The sequence below is a fragment of the Zonotrichia leucophrys genome, chromosome 3 (assembly GCF_028769735.1).
Source record: "Zonotrichia leucophrys gambelii isolate GWCS_2022_RI chromosome 3, RI_Zleu_2.0, whole genome shotgun sequence".
Classification (NCBI taxonomy): domain Eukaryota; kingdom Metazoa; phylum Chordata; class Aves; order Passeriformes; family Passerellidae; genus Zonotrichia; species Zonotrichia leucophrys.
This window is the reverse complement of record NC_088172.1, coordinates 19,733,585-19,750,431: the sequence shown is the minus strand read 5'-3', so window position 1 is coordinate 19,750,431 and position 16,847 is coordinate 19,733,585. Positions and strand designations below refer to the sequence as shown.

General features: G+C 40.4%; 1 protein-coding gene across 1 annotated transcript in view; it reads left to right on the top strand.

Annotated features, from left to right (window-relative positions):
* The first annotated feature begins 611 nt into the window (after positions 1 to 611).
* AGPAT5 (1-acylglycerol-3-phosphate O-acyltransferase 5) overlaps positions 612 to 16,847 on the top strand; it is a 53,639-nt gene continuing 37,403 nt past the window's right edge. Inside the window, exons 1-3 of the mRNA XM_064707605.1 lie at positions 612 to 976; positions 15,654 to 15,723; positions 15,932 to 16,047. Coding sequence (XP_064563675.1) covers positions 758 to 976; positions 15,654 to 15,723; positions 15,932 to 16,047 — 405 coding nt within the window. The 5' untranslated portion in view covers positions 612 to 757. The remainder of the gene's footprint in view (positions 977 to 15,653; positions 15,724 to 15,931; positions 16,048 to 16,847) is intronic.

Below are 16,847 nucleotides of genomic sequence, written 5' to 3'. Positions count from 1 at the left end.
GGGCAGAGGCCGAGGCTGTGAGAAGAGAGGCGAGGCCGGCAGCTGCCTGCTAGTGCGGGGCACGTGAAATGCCTCCTAAAGCCGAGCATCGCTGCCTGGAGCTGGCAAAGGCAGAGCTGCGCTGTACTGCTCCACTTTGGGCTCACAGGCCGAAAGTGCGAGGGTGGGGAGGGGGCGGGGGACGGCCAGGGAAAAGGACTAAATTTTCTTCTAACCTATACTAAGATATAATTGATACAAACTAAGCTCATCAGTTATAAACACGCGTGTCTCGTTTTGCACGGAGCCGAGCGGCCCGCCCCCACTGCTGCCGGTTCTCCATGGGGAGCGATGGGGATGCGGCCGGGACGGGGCGGGGGACGCGGACAGAGCCGGTGCCTCAGAGCCGGTGCCCCAGAGCCGGTGCCCCAGACCGGGGGCTGCTCGTGGGGCCCGGCCCGGGCCCGGCCCGGCGCCAGCGCGGCCCCTCCCGCCCGCCCGGAAGCGCCGGGCCCGGGGCCGCCTTCCTGCGGCGCGGCTCCGCCTCCGCCGGGCAAGATGGTGGCGGCAGCGGTGCTGCGGGAGCCGTGAGCCGGTGCCCCTCGCGCCGCGCTCTCTCCCCGTCCCTCCCGGCCGCGGTCGCCGCCGCCGCTGCTGCTTCGCGGGCGCCTGGCGGGTGTGCCCGGCGCGGCGGGCGATGCGGGCGGCGGGGCTGCGGGGCTGTGTGTGAGCGCGCCGCCCATGTGGGTGTCCCGGTGAGGCCGGGGGCAGCGGGAAGATGCTGCTGTCGCTGGTGCTGCACACCTACTCCATGCGCTACGTGCTGCCCGCCGCCGTCATGATGGGCACGGCGCCCACCTACATGCTGGCCTGGGGCGCCTGGCGCTTGCTCTCCGCCGTGCTGCCCGCCCGCTTCTACCGCGAGGTGGATGACCGGCTGTACACCATCTACCAGAGCATGGTTCTCTTCTTCTTCGAGAACTACACGGGCGTGCAGGTGAGCCGGGCCGGGCAGGGCAGGGGGGCTCCGGCCGTGGTGCCGGCTCTGGGCTCGTCCCTCGGGCCGGCCGCCGTGGGGCCCGCGGGCAGGTGCGGCCGTGGCCTGGGCCCGGCACCGGCACCGCAGAGCGTCCGCCTCGTTCCGCAGCCGCCGCTGCTCCTCTGGTGATGCTTTTCACGGAGTGTTGGTGTTGTGTTCGTTTTGCAGGTCGGGAAACGGAAGAGATGCGACACCGGTCGTGCTCTATCAGCACTTGAATGGCAGCCGCCTTTGCACACTTTGAACCCCTGTGGCCTGTGCTGCACATCTGTAGCGTTAAATTGGCAGGAGATGAGAAAGCTGTCATCAGCTATAATTGTACATTATACACGTACGAGGTTTTAATAAATAGATTACTTTATCTCTCCGTTAGTACAGATTTTTAGTTTTCGTGCAGTCTGCCTCATGTCACTCTTTGGCCCTTAAATTTTGGATCAGTCGTGGATTGTGATTATTCAGAATCTAAGTTTCAGGTTAATAAGTTGAAATTGGAGGCCTCTCTTGTATGATCAGAGGGATATTTGCATTCAGATGATAATACCTCACAAAGTGTTCAGTGTTTGAGAGGTTTGTGTTTGTCTGTAATTTAGAAAGTAGGCAAGGAGACTTTTAATTCTACATGTAAAAAATAATAAATGACAGGTGCTTCCTGTGTCTAAACATGACCTTCAAAATTTTTTTAATATACAGAAGGCTGTTTGAGGATAGTGTCAGCTTTAGGTGCTTGAGAGCAAGGAAAAGCAATATATGTTGACAGGTGACAGAGCTCGTACAAATAAGGACTTCTCATATTCATGGCTAAGGCCTTTTTCCACTCTGTAATGGAGCATTTCTTTCAGAATCAGGCTGGATCTCCCCTAGTTTCCTCTCTTGAGTGCAGTTGTAGGCCTTGCTTTCATACTGACTCTTGGGAAACCCTCTAAGCCAGCTAAAGATACAAGAGTTGCAGTTTGACATCAGAATAAATAGAGCGGATACAAAATTTAGCAAGATCTTCTTTTGGTGGTAGTTTTTGTTTCAGATTGTAATTTATGTATCTTCGCCTTACCTCTTGTCCAAATAAGCTAACTTGTGTTGTGTTTGATATGCTAAAAAAAAAAAAAAAGCCAAAACAAAAAGGAAGGAGCAGTAGTTAACAGGTATTTACAGTTTTAGCTGCCTTCTCTTTTACATAGTGTCTAGTGCAGATACTTTAATGTGTAGTAACACACTTTGGTCATTAAGTGCTGAAAGTAGTAGTATAGAAGTTTAACTTGACCTATTCTAAGAATGAGAGCCAAAAATCAGTGTATAAACTGTAATGGAAAATCTACTCAAGCTGCTTACAACTGTAGTGCAGACAGTACCAAATGCTTAGAATTTTTAAAAGGAACTATTATCCAAAAAATGCCTGTGATATTAAAGAAAGGAAAATGCTAACCTAAAGAAACAGCAAGGCGGCCGTCATCTGTTGGCCTCTGTTTTATTGGACTGATAAACTTCATACAAACAGAAAAATGGTGATGATCAATTACAGGCCACTAACAGGACATCAATTTGGAGAATATTGAAATAGAGATGCTTTGTCACAGTAAGCAACAAATAATGATAAGAAACTGTGGAGGAGGAGGCATGTGTCATAGGATAAATAAAATAGTAACCACGACTGGAAGGTAAATAAAAGCTTGGAAAATACAATACATGTGTAGAGAGGTAAGAGCTATAACCTTTAAAATCCATGTGTCATTTAACTGGAAGATAGTCCCCACTTGTTTAAGGGAGAGAAACAGGGTGTCCTTTTAGACCGACTTTAGTGAACGCTGCACGTGTTTTAACTTGAAACTCACAGTGGAAAGTTAACCATGTGCCTGAGTGTGTGAGATTGGGATGGTAACCTGAGACCTACTGTGGATGGGCTGTCTTCAGGCATGTAATTAGATGCAGAAGTATGGCATCATTAAACTTAATTCCAGTAAACTAGCAAAAATAGTAGCTTCATAAAGGCAGCTGTAGGGCTCTACCAGCACTAAGGCACCATAAGATCCATGGGAGGGAGAAATTCTGCATCTCTTTCAAATCTATTAATTTATTCAATCGATTGAAGAGTGTTGGGATGTTTATTTTTGTACCTGAATAAATAGGAGACAAGCTCATCCATCAGAATACTGGAACTTGTAGTCTCACTCAAGTTGTTAGGATTCTACAGATGCTTAAGTGACTTTTTGTTAACACTGTTGCTGTCTTACTGTATTTAAAATGCCTTTAATCTTATGTACTGTTTAGCATTCTTTGGTTTTACACTTAAGGTATTTGTGGTTTTTCAATACAAGGACATGCTAAACCAGTTGTGGATATTTGAAGTGTCTGATCTTAAAATAATTTTCCAAAATTCCCAATAATGTGAGTTGGTATTAATTAGGGTAGAGTTGGTTACGATCATAAACATGGATGACTGTATTTTTGATTCAAATACTAGTCTATTGTGATATTTTTTCTATTTATTTATTTGTCAAAAGGTGATGTTTCTCTCTATCATTTGCTGTTAATCAATTAAGTTTCTAAATCTGTCTCACAGCTGCATGCACAAGTGTATTTTTCTTCTTTTCTTTGTTCTTGACTTGGATGTTCTTAGCCAATTCTTTAAAAACAAAAACTGTAGTTCATGCTAGGAAGGCTTTTTATCTTTATAGCAAGCTCTTCTGTTTTGAAATGTAACTAAGTAAGGTGATAACCTGATCTGCATAATAGAAAATCTTGAAATACTAGTCTTTCTCTTTCTCTTAAGTATTTGGCTTGAGATATAAAATAATTCCAGAGCTATAATTGCTGTGAGCTCTAGGTCCTAGAGAGTGGCTTATGAAGGGACTGTAAAAGTTTTTTACTTGGTAAGTAAAAAAGTATTTAGTTGTAAATACTTTCTCTTTTTAAATTTTGGTCAGACTCTTTTCTTCCATTGAAACAATTTTGTTTTACAAAGCCTGAGAGAACTCAAGCTTCCTTGGCATCAGTTTAGGTTTTCCAATAATATTAGAATTCATTAACGAATTGCCAAAAATAGTCCTTTTTGCTGACTGTCATGCAAGAGTTGGCAGTAGAAGACTGAAGAACCAGTACTGAGAGTACAGAAAGCAACAGCAACATCCCAGTGCTGTGAGGTAAACTTGACAAAGCCAGTGTGAATATAAAGTGAAACCCTATAACGCTGTGTAAATTTGTCAGTGCAATTGCAGTTTAGCGAGCATCCATGAATTCTATTAAGCAGCTGTAAATATTTTTAATTAATTAATCTGTGGCATTGTGACAGTGCTCCTCACCAATCTCTGGGATTATATACTCAGAGTAATGAAATGTGTAGAAGTGGTATTGGAAAGGGGCACAGAGAGCACGTCCCTGCTTTGGCCCTGTGTTACTTCTCACCTGTCCTGCCGTAAGATGCAGGTGCCCTACAGTACTGTTTTCTAGGAGTAATATTGTATAAAGTGAAAAGGATTCTGTGTTAAGAGAGTCTCAGAGAGCAAAGGATGTTAATTTTATCAGTGATAGGTTAGAGCAGTTCCTGGTACAAGCAGGTACAATTCATGCACTTTGAAGGACTTCCATCTGTGGGTGCTAATAGTTGGTTTGGCCCCAGGTTTCTGAATCATCAGGTAGCTGATGAACTGTGGTTGTGTTACTACTTTTCTCTTTACTGTGTCAGGGAAGTCTGGTCTCTTCCATTTCAAACAGGCTATAAACAGTTGAGTCTTGCCATAGAATGTGAAAACCAGGATGGCTGCAAATATGTGTGTGATTAGAATGGTTGAAAGGCTGAAAGGACTGGTAATTCAATATGATGAATGCTCTCATCTCTCTCTGACCCTGAGCATCTTATCCCAGTTGCTGTCAGGGTAATGAAATTAATGCCTATTAATGCCTATTGTGTTTGTGAACATGTTTCAGATCAGATGAGGACTAAATGTTCTTCAACTTTTTTTGTTGTAATTGTGTTTGATATTTTGTACTGAATGCTGGTGAAGAAATAATAAAGAAATCATCACTCAGACTGCTTCCTGAAGGATCATTTTCATCTGAAAGGTTTTGACAATTGAATGAAATCCATAATTGAATTAATGCTCAAGGATTTTGTTCAGTACTTGTGTCAGCTGTGTTCCCTGCCCCCACTTCCTGATTAATAGAAGTTTTTGGAAGCGGTGTTTTTAAAGAGATAATGAAATTCTGGTTTTCGTTGTTTTTACAGGGCTCTGGGAAGGCTGTAAGAATCAGATAATACCTTAGTGTTGTTCAGTAGAGCTAAACAATTATTTTATAAAATACAAGAGATGCTTGTTTAACAGTGTGAAGTGCTTCCTGGATTGATATTGAAGCTTGGATTTGCTGTGTTTCAATAGGGTTGAAAACTACTTAGGTTTAGAGCAAACTAAAACTTTGTGGAGCAAATGTACTGCAGAACTCTTGACAATGCTTTCCAGTGGAGTAGAGCCTGGGATATTTTTCATGTCTTGGCTTCCTAGGAAATGTGTGAAGAGAGCTTGGTGTGTGAGATTGGGATGCATGTTTAGTCTTGAAGCTGTTGACCAGTTTGCAGTGCAAGTGAGTGTCTGTGCCCATCTCTGTTCCCAGGACAGCAACCTTCCCAGGCAAGATAATCTTTACTTCTTGCTTTTCCTTTTGAAGCTGTTCAGCTGTCCAACAGGTAATTCTTGAGGGCCCAAGGTGGAAGTGGGAAGGCAAGAGGAAGTGCAAGTTTGACAGCCGAGTTGCAGCATACAAGGAGGTGCTTTGGTTGCTGTTGGTGGGGTAGTTTGCCTTTTCTTAGGAACCTGATTCTTCCCTTTCTGCACTGGGGGAGGCATCACAACCAGGCTTCATCATAGCAGGGTGAAGGTTTGGTTTCTGACTGCTTCCTGTCGGTAGATGTGAGTGACAGGGTTTGGCTTCTCTTTAGATGAGGACCCATTTCCCAGGTAAATGACATAACCAGAAAGTCCAAAGGAAACAGAACTTTTCACCCTTCTTCAGTTGTGTTTGGAAGGAAAGTGCTGGCGGTTGCATTTTGGCATGAGCCTGGGTATATGAGCCTGCTCTTGAGTTTCCTGAGCTCTCCTGCCTGTGTGGCAGCTCAGGAGTGGGAGGACTCTGGAACGGTGTGGGAGCTGAGCAGGAATGTGCAGAGCTGCCATCAAGGCAAACCTCTAAGCTCAGGTTGGAGCTGAACAGCCTCTGAGGGCTCGAGCTTGTGACAGTAACCCCAGTTAGTACCTGGTTACATTGCTGCTTTGTGAAACAGTGTTAGCTCTTGTGAGGTGTGCTGACAGGTTAAAATAATCACGCTTGTAACTTAATTGCAATGGTGGAAATAATGCAGTAAAGGTCTTGGGGAAGTGATAGAAATGTGGGGACTTGTGCAATGCAAAGACTGGGAAGAAACTAGGAGAAGGTAGGGAAGCATATCATGTTTGTGTGATAAACTTTTGAAAGAAGCCCAGTGAAATTTTTCTGCTGTGATGAAATTTTTCTGGCTCTGTTGAGAAGGTTTACCCTGCTTCATTTCATTAGAGATTTAAGTGTACAGCAGTCTCCAGGCATATATGTCTTTTGTAGTACACAGCTAAGTTCTCTGTGTTATTAGAACAAAAAATTAAGTGATACCTGCTAAGCCTGAGGGATGCAGCTTTCAAATTGAGATGCATGCCTAATTTTAGACTCTTACGTTCAACTGTGGTATGAGGTAGCAAAAATAGATTAGGTGTGTTAACTTTGTGCTCTTTCTGTTTTAGATATTGCAAAGCAAATATTTGCATATATCTTCATTTTTATCCCGTGCCTTTGACTATAGATCTGAAGGTGAAAGTGGTGTCCTTCAGGACTCTTGTTCAACAAGATACCATCGAGAGTTCCAGTCTGTTGCAGATCTGGCTTTGGGGCAATCTGGAAAGAATTTAGTATGGAGAGGTTCTGCATTCAGTGCTGGTCCTGATCATCCTCCACTTACTGCCTGATATATGAAAAATAAAACAAATAAAAACTGAGGTCTAGTTAGCATTTTTAGAGATCAAGTATCAGCTACCTGAACTGAAACTGCTGTTTGGGTTCATAAACTAGTAGCTTTGTGTGGAGATTTGCCTAGCATATGTTTCATAAATGGCAAGTCACAACTGAATCTGAATTTTATATCAGCCTTATCTGTCTCAGTCCACAACTTAAAAAATAGGTGTTTACATTTTAAGTTAGCTGCATGTACTTATGAAAATATTGGAAAGTATGTGTGAGGTAGGAAAAGCTAAGGAGTCCAGGGGCAAGTTTGAATGCTCTTACAAATTCAGATTCCAAGTATTTGACCAGTAAGTTTTGCAATCTTATGGTTTGGTTTCAAAATTTTCTATTTAAATATACTTTTTAAAAATATCTTAAGATTTTTGGTATGTGGATTTTTCATTACAATTTGTCCTGACTTAACATAATTTGTTACATTTAAAAATAAGGGTGATATTTATTTCTACTTTTTTAGCCAGCATTGGTTTTGTACACTATACTCTTTTTGTGTTTAACTCTGTTCTGGTAGATGCTGGGCTGTGGAGTTTTACAGTGCTCTTCCATGCCCTTTTCTACTGCTTACATAATATGTCCAGGTACTTTATGTAAGGATGATTGTTAATTTAGATGGTTTTTCTCCTGGTACTCTACCATCAGACACTGTTCTTGCTAACAGAAGATTCTGTTCATTGTTAAACATTTGTGTGCACTTCTTTCAAACTTTTTGCCGTAGGCTTGCAGGTGGGGTATTCTTTTTTCAGTTTTAGTTGTGTTAGGTAAAGTTGGCTCAGATGTCAGGGATTTTGACATTACAGCTATGAGGAAGCAGATCTTCTCAGGGGAAAAATACTCTTTAATCTCTTTTCTGTCAGTTTGAATCCTATGAAGGGATTTAGTATAAAAAGCCAGGGAAATTATTTTCTTTTGTTCATTTCTTTTCTGTCACATACTACTTGTCATCTTCTCTGTTACAACTAGATCTTCTGTGAGAGTAGGAAATAGCATTTATGCTAGTTTGATTTTTTTAAATGTGAAATAAACTATACATGATTTGGTAAAATTTTGTATTTTAGTTCGTGACTAGATATAAAAAAATACTAGTTTGGATTGCTTTGAACTGATTGTGGTAGTTGAAATAATTTTACCTGGCGAACTAGCAGATTGACTAGAAGAGTTACTTTGTTCCATTTCATAGGGCTGCATGGGAATCTGGGGGCTTGCATGTTTTTTTTGAGTAAGCAAAGAGTGCATAGTTCTGAGCAAGCTGCAGGTGAACCGGCTCATTCACACACTGTGCTGGTGAGCAGATAGATGAGAGTGATTTTAATGTGGCGATTTTTGAGGCTGATCAGTTCATTGTGTCCAGTTCTGGAGGCAAAATTGTTGCAGATACCTCCCTACATCTTCTTATGCTCTGTAGTGATTCCTTTGCCTTCCTGTGAAAGTCCAGGGTGCTTAAATTCTAAATATCTACTGATGATGTGTGGAGAAGCTTTCAGAAATCCTATTTCACAATCACAAGCAGAGGCTAGAGAGGTTTCATCATCATCCTCATTCATGTCGACTCGCTGAGAGCTTCCCAGCAGCTTTCAGTCTCTACTTGCTACAAACACTTGTAACAATATTACAAATAGAGATGCAAACAACTCCTCCGTGGAATCCAAGGCATTTAAAAGCCAAGTTCCTGTTACAAAGAGCTGTGGCTGGAGGAAACACTGCAAACTGCTACAAGGTTTCCTGCTCTTGTGTGGTGGGCAAAGGGTATTTCCAGAGTGAGCTTAAATGGATGTTACATATTTTCCACTACAGAGGGTAATAAAGTAAACAATGGCTACATGTATGTGGGTTGCTTTTGCCCTTCTTTTAAGGAAATTACCGAAATGTGCATGAAGAAGTCTCCAGAGATGCAAAAAGCTTATAAAGGAGACTTTCTCTTATTGAAACAGGTGCAATACTTACTTCCACTCTTGTACTAGAAGACATGTTCAGGTTTTATATAATGCCAAAATGCCAAATGTTCAGAAAAACACTCCTGTTGAAATCTCATCATGCAAATAATTACCTTTCAGATATGTCTGAAGTATATGCAGTTATTATTTTTAAAATTTCAGTACTGGTGATTTATGATGAAATTTAGGTACTCTAATTTTGATTTTTCCCTGATGGTCACTGATTGTAACGGTGGATTTGTGCCATTGAACTGCACTGTAATCAAAAGCAAGCAATTTGGAGAAAGAACTGTAAATTATTTGGGCACTGAAAATAGGATTTTTTTAGACTTTAGATGTCAGAATCTTAAAATCATAACAAATCTTGGGGCGTTATCAAGACTGGAACTGTTATCAAGACTGGAACATTTAAGATATACAGATGCTTTTTGAAAATTTTGTAAAGGATTCATCTGAGAGCTAAGGAGTACAGAGGACAATTATCTTTAATTGAGCTCATATCTATAAAGACTTTACAGTCAGCATCAGAACAAAGTGACTTTTATTCATGTATCTAGTACATGGAATGAAGTATAACCAAACACTCATAGAAGTTTGTCAATTTATACCATAAGGCTAAAAACTAGTATGAAAATAAGAATGTACAGGCTTCATATATAATATAGTTCTATTTCATCTAAATAGGTTGTTATTATAGTTTTCCTACAAAAAGGAAATTAAAGGACAATAAGTGTATTTTCTAAAGTTCTGTGCTCTCTGACTGAATCAAGTCACAAATGTATTTTTTAAAAATTGAATTACATTACATATAGGAATCTTTTCAATATTGTCCAGAGATTAATCTCTTAGTAAGGTTTTTTCCCACTGAACCCCAGCAAAATACATAGCTGCAGAATGTTTGAATGAACTCTGCTTCAATAAAATGGATTGCTTTGTGATTTTATGGCTTGCTGCTGAGCTTGCTAGAGCTGTCTGAGCAGCAGACTTCAGACTTGTGCAATTCTGTGTTGAGCAGATAGTCCTTAAAGAGGTTATGATATGTAGCAATAGTATGATCGTTACCTTAGAGCTATGTATCCTAAAGGTTTTTTTAGAAAATTTATAAACTTTTTTTTTCAGATCTAGAAAAAATGCAACTAATAACATCTAAGTCCTTCCTCTTCTGTTCTATTCATATTTCTTATGCTGTAGGCAAGTGAAACCTGTATCTGTTAAATGTGAATAAAAGTGCTCCTTTGTCTTCCATGCAGAAATGTAAGCATTTAAAATTCTTATAGTAAGACATCTGAAAACTTAAGAAATGTGTCAGCCCCAAGTAGAGATTCCCTATCTGTGTCCTGTCTTGAGCCTGCTTCTAGTCAAACAGGGTAAATAGATTCTATGGTGTGAGGCGCTTTCTCTGGGAGCTCAAAGGACTTGAGACACGAGGCAGGTTTTTGATGCCTGCAGCAGGGCTGTAGAGGTCAGCTTGCACTGGGTATGTGCTAGTTGGTTTGGTGGTTTGTCATGCAAGCTCCACCCTTTCACCAGAAAATTGTATCCAGAGTTTGTAAGAAACAGATGAGAAATACGTTTTAGGATACTATTTATTTTAGTAGAGGTGTTGTATAGTGCCCAGCTAACAGAGATGCTCTTGGCCCGAAGAGCATACAGTCCCCATTATTAATCATGAAGAAATAGTGAAGTGGAGAGAGGTGCATTTTGTGAGGATAGTACAGCTGAGTAGGAAGTCTGTGTGGTCCTTTTTAAGTGTTGATGTCTTGACTCGTTCTCCAGAAGAGGGGTGGAATATTCTTCCCCTGTTATCCTGCTTTTATCCCTCTTCCCAGTTTCTCTTGCCTGTGCTTGAAGCTGATGTTTTTCCTTAACACAGTGCTCTGCTTTCACGAAGTACTCCAGTGAACGTAAGTTTTGTTGAAGTAGCAGCAAAGATAGGGACATCATTCTTTAATTCACATCTGGTATCTTTGAATAGGGAAGGGAGGAGGATTACGAAGTCTGAGGAACCAAGACTGAGTGTGCTGGTGGACTGATAGACACCAGATGAGTTGGCCCAAGTTTTTACCAGCAATAACCAGTTCTATTGCCTTAATGTTGCTGAAGCAGAAGTCACACTATCAGAAGATCTGCTTGCAGATCAGCCTCTAACTGCTCCCATTATGAGCCACATCCAATTACAATATTAAGTTAATCTCTTTGCTAGGACTTTGATGTGATCACCAGTTGACCAGCAGATCTTCTGATAGTATGATTACTTTTACCTACAGTTATTTTTGCCATGGCAGTGTTTACTGAGCTGATACTGCTAACATGTGATTAAATTATCTATTTAATTTTCTTTAGTATGTCAAGATTTCATAAGCAAGAAATAAAATTCTTAACTCTGAATTAGGAGTGTCCACTTTGTTTCAGTGAAAACGTGTGCATGAGTTATTCAAGTGTGGCTGCCACGCAGAACTGTTCCATGTTGCTACATGAGCTACCACAATTAGCACAGTCATAGTTAAGTATGTTGCACTGGAAAAAGCAGTCTGGTAGGGAAGCTGAAACTGGTGTCACCAGATCACCCAGGAGCTCCCATTTGCATGCCTAGATCAGCCTATCACTGAATCAGTACATTCTCCCAGCAGAACTACTTGTCATTTCCTGCTAATTCATCAAAGCTTCACCTGGACAGGACACCCTGAGGTGTGTCTTGTGGCTGCTGAGCCTGTGAACAGCTTGGTGTGTGGCATCCATGGAAGCTGGGTACCAGCCTTCCCACAGAAGGGATCCAATAGCATCCAGTTTCCCGTATTTGAGACCTCACTGTATTGAGTTTGACAGTGCTGCTGTGTAAACAGATGTGAAAGGCCCACATTAACATTAAAGGTATTACTCATTACTGCAAACTGGACTGTTAAGCAACCAAAACCTGGCTAAAAGCACACATTTCAGTGTTGTGTACACAAGTAATGTTTGCGGTGTTAGACTGTACATCTGCATTTTAAACATTTTCCCTCAAGTCTCTACTTACTTTGGCTTGCTGTGTTGCTCTCCCTATTGACTTGTTTTCTTTGCTTGACTTCATTGTGCCTTTTTTTTTTTAACAGCAGATTCTATTCTAAATGAACATGTTCCTCGCTTGCTTCATTGTGGCTGACAGGGCACTTTTCAGTTCATTAAGCTGATAGATAGGTAAACTATATGTATACTGTAGTGTCTGGACAGCCATGCATGAAATATGTGTAACACTATACTGAAATTCAAATTGCCTCCCAAGCATGTCCTGCCTGTCCTGTGCTGTTTCCCTGGCACTGGCTGCAGGGGCAAGACCAGCCCTGCCGATGCTGTGTGCATCCTGGGAGCAGCACTGCTCTTCTGAGGAGGGCTGGGAGTCTTTAAGCCACGCTGATGTCTTCAGGTTACATCCAAAGGGGCTTGAATAAAGGTGGGCACTGTGGACTCCTTTTTCTGCCCTGCTGTCCCAGGTGAATCGCTCAAGTGCTGCCTTAGAGCACAGTGCTAGAGGCACCAAGGTATGGGTTTGATCCCCATATGGACATTCACTAAAGAGGTGGACTCGAGGATCCCTGTGGGTCCCTTCCAACTCAGAATATCCTGTAATTTTGTAATTCACTGTGGCCCCCAAACATCTGCACCAGCAAAATGAGAAAGAGTTAGGAGGCTGCACAGCCTTTACAGCAAGGAATTCTGCAAAGTTAGCTAAGAAAAACAGCAGGAAGTCCAAGGTTGTCTGAAGGCCATGAAGAAGAGTACTGTATTGTTTCCTTCTGCATCTATAATATACATTAGGTACTCTGGTTTACCTAAACACATCAGAGGGCCAGAAATTGGAGTCTTGTCCTGAGTAGATTATTCTGCTTATACACAGGCAGGTTAATTCCTCAGACACCATCTCAAAGGGTAAAGGACATTCTGCAGGATTCAAAGCTCTTAACTGTTACCATTCTGTTGTGTATGGTGAATATTTTCATAAAGCAAAAATGCTATGGTCTCAGAAGGAGAGTTGTGTGGGTGCTCACAGAGTAGGTGTCTCCTGGGACTGCAGGCTGGAAGCTGCCATTCTTAGCTACTGGTAGTAACAGTTGTAAGTTTGTTTCTCAGTTCTTTAACTGAGAGTGTCTAAGGTGAATGGCTGTTTGCTGGCCTTTGATGAACTGTGTAAGCCTTCCCTGGAGATCTGTGAGATGGGCGGTGCCGAAGTGGATGATGCTGCAGATAAAGCTGGTGCATCCTCTTAGGCTGAGCCATCTGAGCAAGCAACATAGAGCTTTCAGATTTTCTCATTCTTAGCTTTGCTTTGAAATGAAACATCCAGTTTTCGTGTGTTTAATGAGAACTAATATAAATAGGACTTTTTTTTTCCTTTTTTAGTTCTGTACAACAGTTTGGCTGTGTGTTTTATCATGAGTAAAAGATTTTAGTCCATTATGTGTAAACACATCTAACCTTTAGGGTAAGCCATAATGTTGTGCATAGAAGTTGTTTACAGGAACAGTGAGTGGGTGTTCCTCTGAGGTTAAAAAGTGAACTAGATCCAATCTTACTGAAATAAAAAATTACGCAGATTAACTGTTATATTTGGCAGGCACCAGCAAATATATATTTTTTATGGGAATGATCCTTTATATTTGTTTTTACCCATGCAATAGTCCAAAGCTAGTGCTTTAAATTGTGGGTCTGATTGCACTGAGATTTTGACTTGGTACATTAAAATGGAAATATTTACAAGTTGAAGTTATAAAAAAGTGTTATAAAAAAAGTTATAAAAAAAGTGTATTTCAAACCCTTTTTCTTGTGTGGGGCAGCTCTTGGGGTTAAGGGCAAGTTTTGTTTTACTCTTGTTCTTATTTTTTCTCTGCATTTTAGAAAAGCTCACATAACATTCAAGACCTTCTGGTTTAATGATTTGTTGTATTGGGCCTTCTCTCTTACTCTAAAATTCTCTTTGCCAGAAACTGCATAGTGGAGTCTTAACTTGAAATTAAAGAAAACAGAATTTATGGATATTGTGCATAACAGTCCTAGGAAAGCGTACACTTGTAAAATGAAGATTTAACTCTATAAGTGAGAGTAGGAAGATTTATTTCAGGGGAATTTGTGCACCTGAACTGCACAAATTAGACTGCTACCTTGCTCTAAACTGTGAGTGATACCTAGTGTCAGCAGTAAGGTTATGAATTCTGGTACTTCAATGAGAAGGCTACTCCTATAGCAGAATCTTGTTCAAATTTCTCAGATACTGTTCAGAATATACTTGTCAACTGACTTGTTACAGCTATTGTTCAGTTAGAATTTATTGTGCATGCCTTTTTCATTTTTGGAAAAAAATATCTCAAGTTACATCCTCTTTTACTCTATGTTGAATGATCTCTTGTTCACATATTAACTGAGTATCGCAGTTTGCCAATATCTGATTTTGGCCTTCAAAACATAACTTGATCAACAGTGTGGTTGTATTTTCAAAGAAGAAACAGCAGGAATGTGAAACATATAGTGGTTTTGTGGGGCTTTTGCCTAGAGTTAACAATATGAGACATTAGCCGTGCAGTATCACAGGTTACCCGAGAGATGCACAGTTTCCAGAGATACTGGTAGAGACCTCCTGTAAGGATCAATATGAGACTTGGCATACTAAACTATACCATTTAAGAGATCAATGTTAGTGCCCAGACTAGGGAAGTGATAAAAATAAGTGGGTAAACCTTCCATATAGCACTTCGCTTTTTTGGTAAATGGAATAATTTCAAAGTAGCATGTATGTCTGACACAACCAACTTCTAGAGACAAGGAGTATGTCCACTGGCAGAACAAGGGTGAAAGCCTACCTAGAATCTACTGGTGAGAAAAACTATGCTTCATTAAGTAATGAAAATGTTTATTAAAGGTAATTGAATTTGTGAATTGGTTCTTCATTTCAGAATTTAAATTATTTTCAAATATAAAATGAGAAATTAATTAATTGAATGAACCCATTTTAAAAGGGTGACCAAGATTCTAGCATCAGAATCTTGTTTTGTAGTCATGCTCTCAGAAGATTATTTCTCTAGTAGACCAGTACCTTTCAGGGGTGAGACACTACAAGGTTGAAGTGTGTCTTTAATGTAGCAGAGGAAAAACATTAAAAAACCTGCTACTTGGAAGTCGTAGACTAATTTAAAGGCACTCCTTAACCTCATGCTTTTTTTTTTCACTCTTGATGGTTAAAATAATGGCAAATGGTTGAGATTTTGTTCTTGATGTAATCCAGGAAAATTTACCATTTTAGGTTGAATGATAGCAGGTGTCTGGATAAAGCATGTCTTTTTCATTAGATGTGTAAATTAAATGGTTATTTTGTACATGTCTGTGATTCCTCATTAACTTCAATTATATTCACGTAGGGAGCTTGTGGCTGAAGGTCGCATTCCATGGATCCAGTTCTGGGGCTATGGCACAAGAACAGAATAAGTTTCTTAAGCCATCCTTAATTGATATTTATAGCTTTGTTGATAAGACAGTTATCTGTGTGGTGGGTAATGATGTAGTGATAGGGTGTTTGTCTGTTACTGATGCTAACTTGCTGACAGTTTTTGTAGTAAAAAGCCTATTACTGCATTGGATCTCATCACTGCCTAATGCAATGCAAATAAATTATAAAGTAATACTGCATATTTTTTAATTTTTTTTAGGTAATTATCTACGGGGATTTGCCAAAAAATAAAGAAAATGTAATATATTTATCAAATCATCAGTGTACAGGTTTGTATTTCTTTTGCTTAACACTTTTATAGATTTTTAAAATCTGCTTGTCTGTTTACTGTGTCTCTTTCCAGGCTTGTCCTAACAAGCAAGAACTTCTAGTTCAGAAACCTTTAATGACATTTATACATACAACATGTACTTTTTGTTTCATCAGTGGCAATTAGGAGGTAATTTAGCTGATTGCTTTGGGATTTTGTCGTTGCAGTTGACTGGATTATTGCGGACATGCTGGCGATCAGGCAGAACGCGCTCGGGCACGTCCGCTATGTCCTGAAGGATGGCTTAAAATGGCTTCCACTCTACGGCTGGTACTTTTCACAGGTGAGCCACTTCGCTCTTTCCTTGCTGTTTGTGAGTCAAACATGCAAGATGAACTTTGTCCCTATTTTCCATGCATGCTCAGTTGACATTGAATTATTTGAACATGAAAGCAACTGGCTTCACTCAGTGTAGTTAGATGTGTATCTAAGTTGAGAAACAGTTACTAAAAATTCAGCTTATTTTCTAAATGAATACTTATAATAGAATTGAAACTGTGGAGTCTATTAGGAGTATTTCAGAATATTCTAAATATTTCAGAATATTCTAAAACTTTGTTCTTTTTACAGTCTAAAACTCCAGTTTGTAGTCATGCTCTCAGAAGGTTAGCAGGTGTAAACAGACTCATTTTGCTGTATATCATGCTACAAATTGGGAGGAAATTGGCATTACTGTTTAATGTACTTCTTTGTTTTTAGTTGTTAAGGTTTTAGCATGATATAAAGGAGAAAAATTGGATTTTAGTGTAGTGTGGAGGAAAGGCAGATCCCACGTCCATGAAAATGTTGATGGTTATTTCGGACTTCAATTAAGCAAAAACCTGAGTCTAACAGTATTCCTACCTTTTTCTTTCTTCTCTTTCTGCATAATATTCCTTTTGTTCCTTCTAGTCTGAGAGCTCAACCTGATGTGACTCAATTTTATACAATTACTGGGAAACAGTGAGCCATGGTCACTAAGCAGCCAACGTACTGAGTGGATATGATATTCAGTCTAAAATGGTGAAGAGCAGTGTAGATTACTTACTTCCCTAAAATCCTCTGTGAATTTGTCATGTCTGTTTTTTGGTTTTTCTGAAAGCA